The sequence below is a fragment of the Microplitis mediator genome, chromosome 6 (genome assembly GCF_029852145.1).
Source record: "Microplitis mediator isolate UGA2020A chromosome 6, iyMicMedi2.1, whole genome shotgun sequence".
Classification (NCBI taxonomy): Eukaryota; Metazoa; Arthropoda; class Insecta; order Hymenoptera; family Braconidae; genus Microplitis; species Microplitis mediator.
The window spans coordinates 2,006,150-2,019,888 of NC_079974.1; the positions used below are offsets into that span (position 1 = coordinate 2,006,150).

The 13,739-nt window shown below is 31.0% G+C and overlaps 1 protein-coding gene across 1 annotated transcript; it reads right to left on the minus strand.

Moving 5' to 3' along the window:
- Positions 1-2,771: 2,771 nt before the first annotated feature.
- LOC130669393 (thialysine N-epsilon-acetyltransferase) lies at positions 2,772-13,735 on the minus strand. The gene is made up of 4 exons (XM_057472270.1): positions 13,574-13,735; positions 12,403-12,454; positions 5,442-5,644; positions 2,772-5,378 (listed from the first exon to the last, which is right to left on the minus strand). Exons 1-4 carry the CDS (start codon positions 13,637-13,639, stop codon positions 5,214-5,216), a joined length of 486 nt encoding a protein of 161 aa, XP_057328253.1. The 5' UTR covers positions 13,640-13,735; the 3' UTR covers positions 2,772-5,213.
- Positions 13,736-13,739: the final 4 nt, after the last annotated feature.

Genomic DNA, 13,739 nt, shown 5'->3' on the forward strand with positions numbered 1-13,739 from the left:
TCAATCATACTTTTTTTGCTGTTTCACGAATAACGTATTTCAGTATAATTTGATGATTCACAACATAATTAATTCGACACAACATTATTTTTTTAAAACTCAAATGTTTTTCAATTAATTTTTTAAGTGATGTGTTTTATTAGTAACATAATGGGGGAGCATATATATATATATATATATATATATATATATATATATATACTCCCCCTCTCTGTTACTAATATAATGAAATCATTATGAAAAATCTTATTCTTCTCACGGAATACATGTAAGTTTTTTCAACAACGTGCTAGTAAAATATATTTTTATCATTGCGGTATAAATTAAAACTATTCATCCAATTTTACCAAATCCGATTATTTACATGTCTTTTATGATTTATAAATATTGAACATTTACTCAATTTATTACTAGTCATAATCAATGTTCAGCTTACTATGGATGCTACTAAGCAAAGTGTTTTCCATTGATATATATTTTAGTTCAATCCTTATCATTCAATAAATCAAGTCATAAACTCTTAAACGACAAATTATATTTTACATTCAAACTATGCGTGATAATCTGACATCATCACTTATAGCATAAATATGCATTAAATAGAAAAATGTTACTGTAGTAGTGATATAATTTATTCATAAATTATCCGTACAGTAAAACTCCGATTATCCGAAATCAATTTTGCATCTATAAAATTATCTTGAATACTATTCATCATTATTTTTCTTATTCTCGTCTATGCTTTATTTTCGAGATAGATCTTATCGGTAATGTTAATTAACTTAAAAATTATCTACGCTCAGTCCGGATAAGCGGTATACTTTATTCTCTTTTGATGAACACAGTCGATATGATAGCACGGCTACTCTTCATTAAAATTCATAGGCAGGGTATCCTCATCTATCCTCATACGGGCTTTAATACGAAATAAAAACTTTTCTCGCACAAATTTTTGGGGTTTGTACCACTTGAGGGCATCACAATGAACAAAGAATGTTTCGATTGTGTAGAGTTATTCCCAACGGTATAAAAGTTACGGCCACTTTTCACATAAATACATGAACTGGCATCCCCGGGAAAAAATGATCAGGCCTGACCATGCCTGTTCATGTATGATCAGGCCTGAAATTAGACCTGATCATGCCTGTTCATGTATGATCAGACCTGACATTAGACATGATCAGGCCTGATCATACCTGCCCATGCCTGTTCATGTCTGAGGCGTTAAATACACTCAGGCCTGATCATACCTGTCCATGTCTGTTCATGCCTGACCATGTCTGTTCATGTCTGAAGCGTTATATGCGTTCAGGCCTGATCATACCTGTCCATGCCTGTCCATGTCTGTTTATGCATGTTCATGTCTGTTCATGTCTGAAACGTTGAATAAGCTCAGGCCTGATCAGGCCTGTTCATGCCTGGTTATGTCTGTTCATGTCTGTTCATAGATATAAAATTTTTTTGACCAAGAATCTATCACGTATAACCCGGGAAAAAAGGATCAGACCTGATCAGACATGAACAGGCATGAGTCTTAAGACTTTCAGTACTTGAAGTTCGTACGAGACCTACTTTTCAACTCAATCTCTTAGGTCAACAGGTAACGAGGCGAACTTTCAAGCGCAAGGTCCACGGTTCGAATCCTAGACACTCCCATATTTTTTATTTTTTTTTTCATTTTTATAGAAATAATTATACATAATTGTATATAGTTATGCATAATTATATATAATTATATAGGACCATTATTTATATATAATCGTTCTACCAGAATGGGCATGAACAGACCTGATCAGACCTGATCAGGTCTGAACATGCCTGATCAGGCCTGGTCAGGCATGATCATTTTTCATGTCTGATCAGGCCTGAACATTTTTTCCCGGGTCCTCACCGACCCGATCCACCCTCCTTCTTCCACGTCTTACACGCTATCATAACTTGATTATAATTTTTTTTTTGGAGCTTTTTGGGGTTTTTTACTACTAGAAGGCATCAGAATGAACAAAACACATTTGTATTGTGTAAAGCTACTCCCAACAGTAAAAAAGTGACGCTCACTTTCCATGAAAATTTATGGATTGGCATCTTCCCTGATTCGTCGACGCCATACGCGCCTCCATAACTGGCTTATAAATTACTCATTGACTGGTTGAGTCAATTTTCTCGAAAGTAAACCTCCGCGTATCCGGATTGTTGATAGTGCTTAATAATCAATGTCCGAATCTTTGTATATCGTTTTGATTAACACAGTCATTACTACAAACTAAAATTTATTACATTTGGTTCGATCACATTCAGATATGCGGTACTTTACTGTAGTATAGTGATATAATTTATTCATCAATCACCTATTAAAGAAGCACGTTCCAAAAGCGATGTACATATTCGTTATTGTTCATACAGATGATGACTAATGTTAACAAAATCAACTGATATGCAATCAAAACGTTCTTTGAATAATAAAAATGAATATTTTCTAATGAAATATTTAATCAGATGTACTATCAACAATATTTCACATAGATATTTTTCAGGATAGTAATAATAATATCAATTATGCGTGCTTAACACTTTTTGAAATAAAATTTCGGACTAGGGTAAAATATTCTACTTTTTATGCTTTCTATTAGTAGCTAATATGGGTAAGTATATATGAGGGTGATTCAAAGAATAACAAATTTTTTTTTTCTCGGAAACAGGTTTAAAAGTTGAGTTATAAAATTCATAAACAAAAATGAAATTTGTCTCAAAATAATCAAACTTAAATCTTCAATATCATTCAAATGGTGAGGTTTATGAAAAAAATATAAGGTACCTTTTTTGTAGAGCATTAAATTTTCTACGAAATTCTCCAAAAACATTTTTCTGTACAATTAATTAATGATGAGGTATGAATTTTTTTCTATTGGACTAGGAAAAAAATGAAAAACGGCTATGAGGAGGATCTTCTTATGAAAATTAAGAGCCCATATTTAGTGAGAATTTTTTTAAGGTGTCTAGCTACTCATTTTTCCGTGTCACGTAAAAAAAAATAATTGATTTTTTTGACCCACCTTAATATACATATTAAAAAGATTTTAAAAAATCGGCTATTTTCTTTCTACTATACGGAAAATATTTTTCGAGACGACGAAAAAAAAATACTGTCAAAATTTGAGCTCTAAATATAAATATTAACTGTTAATTGTTTAATTCTTGCGCGAGTAATCTGTTTTAAGAGTCTTATACAAATTTTCAGTCAATATTGTTTATCATATTTTCACAATATTGTGAACAATTCTTTTTCATGATTCTATAAAAATAAAAATGATTTATTTGAAAATTACACTTGAAAGCAGCATGACTTAGCGATGTGGGCAGATTTGCAGGATTGAAGATTCAAATTATAATTTTATAACTTAAAATAATTTAAAGTTGAGAATTTTAAATTATTTTGAATTATTTCAAATCATATTTTGATGATATGATACAATATGAAATAATTTAGATTTTTAAAATCATTTCAAATTCGATTTCTGAATCAGGGTGACCAAGGCATGATTCATGTGTGATTCAGGCATGGTAGTGCATGATTCAGGCATTCTCGTGCATGGCCCAGGCATGGCGAGGCATTAATTAAAGAATTGAAAAAATAAATTCTTGCCAAATTGATAATGAAACTTAGTATAATTGCTTTTTTTTCACTTAATAATTAAGATTAATGTAATTGTTATATTTACTTGTAATTGATAATTAGAATTCCTTTCATTCATTATTCAAAAAGAATTTAATAACTAAATCAAGATTGAATTCGAATAATATTTTATTTTTTACAACTCTAAGTTTTCAAAAGATATTAAGAATCGTTATAAACTGAATGAGATAGGTCAGCCTATTGGACAGCAGACGTGCTTCATAACATGACGGTCGTGGGTTCGAGACCCGTCGCGAGTAAAATTTCAAAAGTACTTTTCAAGCAGTAAACATCAACTACACAATAATACTGACAAAATAAGTTCCCTGGTTAAAACTACTGATTGAAAAGAATTGAGAAGCGGCCACTCCATGCAAACTGTATATCTATATATACTAGGGTGGCGCAAAAAAAACCGACTATTTTTTTTTTTCAATCTCGCATGAAATTTGTTGGTTTACGATGTTTTAAAAAGCCTCTCCAAAAATCAGCTCGATAAAAAATTTTCAAGAGGTCGCTCACGAATTTTGAAAATATAAAAAATGATGGAAATTCGGATTTTTATTTCTAAATTTTTTTCTTTCTCGTGGCAGCAATAGTTTATATTTGTAAAATCATGACTATGCTGAAAATTTCAGCCCAAAATTTAAATATATAAACGACGCTCAAGAATTTTGAATATTAACTGATAATATGTAACTAATAGTTTGAATTAGTTTTTAAATTTTTTTATAACTCAATTATTGTCATTTCACTTAAATATAACTTTTGCATAACCAAAAATATACAGGACAGTCATAAACAATAAAATTTTGTAAGTTTTGAATAAGCGAAAAAACCTACAAATTGAATTAAAAAATAAAAAAGTATATAAGAAATTTATTATTTATATTTCTCGGGTTATATTTTCATTCATTTTCATGCAAATTGATGGTGAAAAAATCGAGAAGCTTTATTATTAATATTTAAGGGTCGCTCAAAAACGTCCAAAAGACAGCACTCGGAAACATTCAAAGTTCTTGAGCGAGGTTTAAATATTTAAATTTTGGGCTGAAATTCTCAGCGTAGTCAAGATTTCACAAATATAAACTATTGCTGCCACGAGAAAGAAAAAAATTTAGAAATAAAAATCCGAATTTCGATTATTTTTGATATTTTCAAAATTCGTGAGCGACCTCTTGAAAATTTTTCATCGAGCTGATTTTTGGAGAGGCTTCTCAAAACATCGTAAACCGACAAATTTTCATGCGAGATCGAAAAAAAAAAAATAGTCGGTTTTTTTGCTCCACCCTAATACATACAAACAAAAGAATTGAAATTATTTAAAAGAATTCGAATTTCATCATTTTTAATTCTTTGCAATCAGTATTTTTAACCAGGGTTAATTTAAAATTGAATGATCATTATTTTTATTTTTTTTCAAATAATTCGAGGGGTTGTGCTTGCTCAGACATGATCGTGGATGAGATTAACGCATGAAAATTCATGATCAGGTCTGATGATTTTTACCCGGGAAGAAAAGATGACGTTCCATGGTAACCTAATTTTGTAGAAGTTTCGTCATGCCATCCACATCTAATCGATACAAATGCCATTTATCACTTTCTGTAATATCAATGACACCTTTTGATTTGTAAAAATCAACTGCAGGGTTCCAATTTAAAACTGTAAAATCCAATCGACAGCAGTCACTATCTGAAGCTTTCTAAAAATTTATTCATATTTATAAATTTAAGATTAATAAATAAAAAATATAAAAAATATTTACCTTTACAACTGCTTGGAAAAGTAAACTGCCGATACGTTTCTTCTGATAGGAAGGCAAAACATAAAGTTCATCTAAAAACATTGATTTCCCTCGCCAAGTAGAGAAAGTATAATAATATATTGCATATCCAACTAATTGATTATTAATTTCAGCAACAAACGAGTGAAATAATGGATGCCTTCCAAATCCATCTCTTTCTAAATCTATTAAAAAATAAATTTCCGCTATGTTATGAACTTACTTAGTCATATATTATAAATCATGCTCATGCAAAGCCATACTTAGTCAAGTATGACCATTATTTTCTCGCTAAATATTATCATTCATGATCATACATGACTGAGTATGTTCATGCATGTCCATGCAAAATCATACTCAATCTTGCATGACTTTTCATTCCTCTTCATACATGGTCATTCATAATCAGGCGTAACTTTATATGTTCATGCGGGCCGATTTTTTTCCGGGTAAGTATCTCCCTGTAAGTATCAGATTTTCATAAATTCTTACAGATGTTCTATGAGAAAGTGTTATAGCTAAGTAAAGGCTTTATATAAAAACTTCGGAGAGTAATTTCTCTTTGAATCTGATAGATATTTTATCAGACGTTTCATATAAGAACGAATTTAACTTTTCGTGCCCATAGAATCCGATCCATTTTATTCAGGGAAAGTCATCATGTAAGTTCTAAGGGGTTGAAAGATTAACTCGGGAAATAATCATCCGATTCTTTCATAATCCCATGTTCCATTTGATTCTGGACGAAATAGTAAATTATATGGCGAGCGTGCAAAGGTATAGCAATTTCTGACAAGCGAAAGTCACACGGCATAAAAGTTGGGCGTTTAAAAATGCATTTTCAGTAGAGGTGGGTAGTTCCGGACCTGTATAGTTCTATGAACTGTCTTTTGTCGGATACGTATCTGATCGTTCCTCAAAATTCACTTTGGTATACTCACTAGTTCTTTTTTGTCCGCCACTGCCGTCATTACCAACAAGCAGTAAAGCAGCAGAATAATTTTTGATTAGTGATTTCTTATGGAATTTTGAGTTGAATACCAATCATAATTCATTCTCTATTTAGTATAAAATAAAGTTCGCCGTGAATGAATCTTAAACACATAGGTCACATAGCATAATGTTGTGTATACTAGAATATTTTGTATGTCTACGTTCTAAAAACTGAACCTTCGTGAGAATTTAAAACATTAAATAGTTCCACGGATACACAGAAAAAACAGTTAACTTGAATCAAGGAAAATATTTTTGATTCAAGAAATTTTTTTTGATCGATTCGGAAAATAAAAATTTTCTTGCCCCAAGTAAACAATTATCTTCAAATTTTTATCTTGAATCAAAATTTTTTTTCTCACGTCAACATATTCTTACGCTTAAATCAAAAAATTTTCACTTGTTTCAAGAGTTTATATTTCTTAAAGTAAGAGATATTTTTTTTGGAGCAAGATACATTATTTTTTGTAGCAATATTGCATTTTTTTGGTTAAAGAAAATAAAATTTCTCGGAACAAGTACTATTCTTTTAACGCAAGTATTTTTGTATTCTCCGAACAAGAAAACAAAAGTTGCTTGAGCCAAGAGAAAAAATTTCTTGGGAGAAAAGATCGATATGGAGAAGGGGAAAGTCACCGGTGCTCGCCACGAGATCGCGCCTACGATTTGTAGTGTCCCTGGTAAGACATTTATTTCAGAAGTGTTATATTCCAAATTTCATTACGATTTTGTTCGAGTACTGTTCTGTCATTTGACAGAATTACAAGTACCCTTTTGAATTGTACTAGAGTATATCCTATAATACATCATGACTTTAATATTTAATATTAAAGTTTACTTGAAATTCAAGTCTTGAATAATTTTGCTCGGAAAAAAAAAAACATAAAAAATTACGTTTCAGATTAAAAAAAAAAAGAAAAAGAATTAACACGTCAACCCGTCGGAGAGAGAATACATTTTTGACTAAGCAAAATTTAAGTCTTTATTGAAGAAGCAAACTTTTGGAGCTAGAAATTTTTTTTCTTGGCCCATGCAAGCAACTTTTATTTTCTTTTAAGCAATTTATTTTTCGGAGCAAGAGAATTTTTTTCTTGGGCCAAGAAATTTTTTCTTAGCCTAAGTTAAACTTTTTTTCGTTCAAAACGTTGATTTTTTAGCAAGAGATGACTTAATTTCTTTAGCCAAGAATTTTTTTTCTTAAACCAAGAAATTTTCAATTTCGCTTCAAAAATAAATTTTTTTGGAGCAAGAGAATTTACTGTCTTGAACCAAAAAAAAGTTTTTGAATCAAGTTTTTTACTTTTATTGAAACAAGAAAGAAAATTCGGAAGACAATATTTTTCTTGAACCAAGTTAACTGTTTTTTCTGTGTATGATTCCAGGAACTAGTTCTTTTTCGCTCCGGAAACGTTCCAGGTTCAATCCGGAATGTTCCCGGAATAACCCACCTCTAATTTTCAGGAGTGCAAATAAAAAGAGTAAATCTAATGCACGAGCTATTAGACAACTTAGACATTGCCATACAATCTACTTTATTGTTTTACTAATTTTTTTTTCTTACATGAAAAAAAAATATTCCGGTCACAATTAATGTATTCTCAGTATCGTAATGATCCGTAAATTATTTAGAGGATTAGCGATAGCAACTATCCAATGACAAGCAGCTACTACACTTATCCAAAAAATTAAAGGAACAAGAAAATTTTATAAATTTTTTAGTGATTTTTGGAAGGCTGTATTTTCGTGAAAAATGATCGTATCGAAAAAAATAAAAAAGCAAATTGAAGCTTGAAATCTCTAGTTTAAAGATCTTTCAGCAAAATATTTTTTTGAGCCACGGTTTTTGCGGAATCATAGGAAAAAGGTCGAGACAATATTTTTCTAAATTTTTTGGTTTTGTTTTTTAGGTCTACGGGGCCGGGAAAATTTTTTTCAAAAAAACAAATTCATGACTCGTTTAGGAAATTTATTCAGCTACAATTTGCTTTTTTTTGTTTTTCTGTACGACGATTTGCTGCTGAGATATCAGCCTTCAAATGAAAAAGGATCCTTTTGTCTTTGATTATTGATATCTCAGCAACTAATGATCACACAGTAATTTAAAGGGCAGTTTAATAAACTTAAATAAATTCCCTACAAGCTCCATTTTCGATTTTTCCAAAAAAAATTTTTTTTCATCCTTGATATCCATTAGAAAAACCCACAAAAAATGGCCATTTTCTGGTTTTTTAGTCAACTAATCGCTACTCTGCAAATATTGATAAAAAAAATAATGTTGCCAGGTAATTTTACAGCTTAATGTACCTCAAAAAACCCTGGAAATTTTCAGATTGATCCATTGAACCGTTTGTACGGACCGATCGCTCAAAGTTTTACGAAACAATTAAAGGAACAAGTTTTGTTCCTTAATTTGTGTAATCATTACTAAAATGAAAAAATTAATTTTTTTTTTATTTTCTTTCATTTTTGCGTTAGTTATTCAGTAAATGTAAGGTAAAGAGGAAAAAAAAAATTTTTTTTCGGAAAACGAAAAAAAAATAACCCCCCGAATAAAACGTAAAAAAAAAAAAAATGTAAAAAAATTCTTGTTTGGTCTCGTTTTTTTGAAAAAAAATTTTTTTTTTTCCTCTTTACCTTACATTTACTGAATAACTAACGCAAAAATGTAAGAAAATAAAAAAAAAATTAATTTTTTCATTTTAGTAATGATTACACAAATTAAGGAACAAAACTTGTTCCTTTAATTGTTTTGTAAAACTTTGAGCGATCGGTCCGGACAAACGGTTCAATGGATCAATCTGAAAATTTCCAGGGTTTTTCGGGATACATTAAGCTGTAAAATTACCTGGCAACATTATTTTTTTTATCAATATTTGCAGAGTAGCGATTAGTTGACTAAAAAACCAGAAAATGGCCATTTTTTGTGGGTTTTTCTAATGGATATCAAGGATGAAAAAAAATTTTTTTTTGGAAAAATCGAAAATGGAGCTTGTAGGGAATTTATTTAAGTTTATTAAACTGCCCTTTAAATTACTGTGTGATCATTAGTTGCTGAGATATCAATAATCAAAGACAAAAGGATCCTTTTTCATTTGAAGGCTGATATCTCAGCAGAAAATTGTCGTACAGAGAAACAAAAAAAAGCAAATTGTAGCTGAATAAATTTCCTAAACGAGTCATGAATTTGTTTTTTTGAAAAAATTTTTCCCGGCCCCGTAGACCTAAAAAACAAAACCAAAAAATTTAGAAAAATATTGTCTCGACCTTTTTCCTATGATTCCGCAAAAACCGTGGCTCAAAAAAATATTTTGCTGAAAGATCTTTAAACTAGAGATTTCAAGCTTCAATTTGCTTTTTTATTTTTTTCGATACGATCATTTTTCACGAAAATACAGCCTTCCAAAAATCACTAAAAAATTTATAAAATTTTCTTGTTCCTTTAATTTTTTGGATAAGTGTATATAGTCATAATAAACTCTTTTATCTAAACGTGTTCGACGAAGCGATTTATCGCGCTACCCTGGTAGGAAGGGACCATTGGCCAAGGCTCGGACCAGGCATTGGCCAGTCGTCATGCCAGAGTCCCGAGCCTTGGCGCAAGCTTTGGTCAAGCCTTGGCTGAACCATTGGGTGAGTATTGGTCCAAGCCTTGGATGATGTCCATGTCCCAAGCCTTGGGGAACAAAATATCAAGCCTCGGCCGAGTCTTGGGAAACGAAAACTTGAGCCTTGGCCAAGGCTTGGGAAACAAAATATCAAGCCTCGGCCAAACCTCGGGAAGCAAAAAATCAAGCCTCGGCCAAACCTCGGGAAGCAAAAAATCTAAGGCTCACCCAATGCTTGATCTAAAAGGTTATTATTTAAATTAATAAATATAATTAAAAAAAAGTTTGATCACACTTTTATCACCATTACATCGAATTGTAATTAACTAATTACTGAATTAATGGGAAATAACGAATAAAATTATTTGGGGGCTACCGGGGTTCGAACTGAGATCCTTCTGATTACTAGGCCGGGACGCTATCCACTGTGCTAAATCTGATGTCCAAATAATCATGATTTTTTTGCTTGTTAATTATTTAATTACAATTTAATTTAAAAATATTCAATCGTAAACATGAGGTGAAATGTAGTTTTATTTAATGAACAAAATTGTCTGATGAATAATGATATATTTTCATTAATTTGTAATTTTATGATTTGATATAAATGAATAATTTAAGAGTAAGATCAAGTAGCACTACTAGGGAAAGGGGGGGGGGGGGGGCAAAAGGAGGTAGGGTAGGCAAAACGAAGTACCCCCAAAATATTAAAAAAAAAAAAAATGTTTTTTTTCGTCTAATTGCTATAAATCCGATATATTTGCGCATTTTTAGCACTACACATGACACCTGGGGCAAAATGGACCATCCGAAAATTCTGAATAAATGATTCTTTTATATTTTTATCGTCGAATTAAAAAAAATTTAATATATTAATTCATTTTTCGGCTGATTCTCTATAGCTGGAGCAAATTCGGCCACTAAAAATATCCGAAAATAATATTTTTATTTTTTAATTGAAAAAATTTTTGAAAAAATGCAAAATAATCTGTAATCTAAAAAATCAAAAAACACGTTTTATGGGTTCACAATAATGACAAATAAAAAATATCGAATTGTTATTTTTTATTAAATAACAATTAGTAATTACGCTAATCGAGGGGAAACGATTTATTACACCTAAAAAAATTTTTTTTGAGTATTATAAAACCAAAAATAATTGTCAAGAGAAAGAAATATATTCTTAATGTTGAAAACAATTTAATAAAAAAAAAAATTATCATTTTTTGGAGGGGGGCCTCTCTGCCCACCAAAAAAAATTTTTTTTTGCCTTCGTATCCACCAATGATGTGAAATGTAATTTTTCTTTATGTATATTACATATAAAAAATTTGAATTTAATGAAATTTGATCAACTTTCAGAAAGTTTTTTTTTCAACTTTTTTAAAGGATACCCCATTTTGCCCGCCAAAAATTAAAATTTCATGTTAACTAAAGTTTTGTTCATAGCAATAACTAATTAAATGAAAATTATTGTATATCAAATAATTTTACTTTTTAAAAAATTTCAACTCTTGATATTAATCGTATACTCGGTAGACCGTTATGCCCTGGTCTTCTCTGTATACATATATACATAGATACATGTAAAGTTGATAATTTTAATATTAAATAAAAATTTAACCCAGGCTGAGGCATTGGCCAATGGTCAGCTGCCAAGGCTCAGCTTGACAAAAATTAAACTATCGGACCCAGCCTCGGCCGAGGCTCGGGCCAATGGTCAGCGGCCAAGGCTCGATTTAACAAAAATTTAACTATCGGGCCTGGCCCTGGCCGAGGCTCGGGCCAATGGTCAGCGGCCAAGGCTCGATTTAACAAAAATTTGACTATCGGGCCTGGCCCTGGCCGAGGCTCGGGCCAATGGTCACTACCCAAGGCTCGGCTTAATTTAATGAAACCATTGGACCAAGCCTCGGCCTAGACTTGGGCCAATGGTTAGCTGCCAAGACTTGGCTTAACGTAATCAAACCATTGGGCCAAGCCCTGGCCGAGGCTTGGGCCAATGGTCAGCTGCCGAAGCTTGGCAAGTGACAACAGGGCCAAGGCTCGGCCTATCGTCAGCCTTAGCGATTCCTACCTGGGTAATAACGTAAAGTTTTTTTTTTGTGTATTGGCTGCGTGCACGAAAATACTAATACTATTAAATTATCAGTGTGAGACGTATACATGCATAATGATAGCGCCACCAAAAAAGCGGACCGAAACTTTTCACGGACCATACGTATACACAATTGTATTAATACATATTAATTCTATAGTAGTAAACGTAAGCGCACGTAGCCACTACAAAAGATAAATTGATATCTCAGGCATTCTTATTTTTTTAAGATATAATTTCACATTACCTTTTGCATCGAGTTTTGGGCCATCAGGCATTTTTTCAAAATCTGCTAGTTTCTAAGAATAGATAAATTTTAAGAAATTAGTGAATATGAATATTAGGGTGTGTCATTTCAGAGCAACATTTTTTTTTTTAAGTGCATGGGAAAAAAAATCATAATTCAACACAAAAAAAAATTTTAGCGCATGAAAAAAAATTCTATGTCGATTACAGAGCTCATTGAAAAAATCAATTTCCATTTAAGTAACACGGGAAAATTTTATTTTTAACTTTGAGTATTGTTAACTCGTTAACCAATCAATAGATCGAATAGACTAATACATATTTTTGTAGGAAATTAAACGCTCTACAAAAAAGGTCTCTTATCATTTTTTGATAAATCCATCTGTTTAAAAGTTATTGGAACTCGGAGTCGTTATATTACATTTCGAGATCTCTTCACTTTTCCGGCAAAACTATCAGACTTATCACAAAATGTTATAGGATCTTTTTTGTTGGCAATTTTATTCTCAACAAATTATTATCAGTAAAGTTTCTTCAAATTCCGCATTTTTTTTTGTTATTTTCATTTTAATTTCAAGCTTTAAAAAAAGTTGTGTTTTGATCGATTTAAAGAGCTCGACATTAAAATGAAAATAACTAGAAAAAAATGCGGAATTTGAAGAAACTTTACTGGTAATAATTTGTTGAGAATAAAATTGCCAACGAAAAAGCTCCTATAACATTTTGTGATAAGTCTGATAGTTTTGCCGGAAAAGTAAAGAGATCTCGAAATTTAATATAACTTGACTTCAAGCTCCAATAACTTTTGAACAGATGGATTTATCGAAAAATGATAAGAGACCTTTTTTGTAGAGCGTTTAATTTCCTACAAAAATATGTATTAGTCTATTCGATCCATTGATTTGTTAACGAGTTAAAAACACTCAAATTTAAAAATAAAATTTTCCCGTGTTATTTAAATGGGAAATCGATTTTTTAAATGAGCTAGGTCTGTAATCGACATAGAATTTTTTTTGTTGCGCGAAAATTTTTTTTTTTGTGTTGAACTATGATTTTTTTCCCCATGCACTTAAAAAAAAAATGTTGCTCTGAAATGGCACACCCTAATGAATATACTATAATATAATAATTTATATTTATAATAATTAAATATGTTATTTTTTTATAAATACTTGAATTAGAGCTCTAAGTTCATGACAATCTTCTCGCCGTGTTTCACGAATTTCTAATTTATCCATTGTAATAAGTTAAAAAAATACCGAATTCATTACTCAATAATATAATCTATAGAATAATCTCATACGGCGGTTGAACTGGAAGTAAAGTTGTCCCAACGAA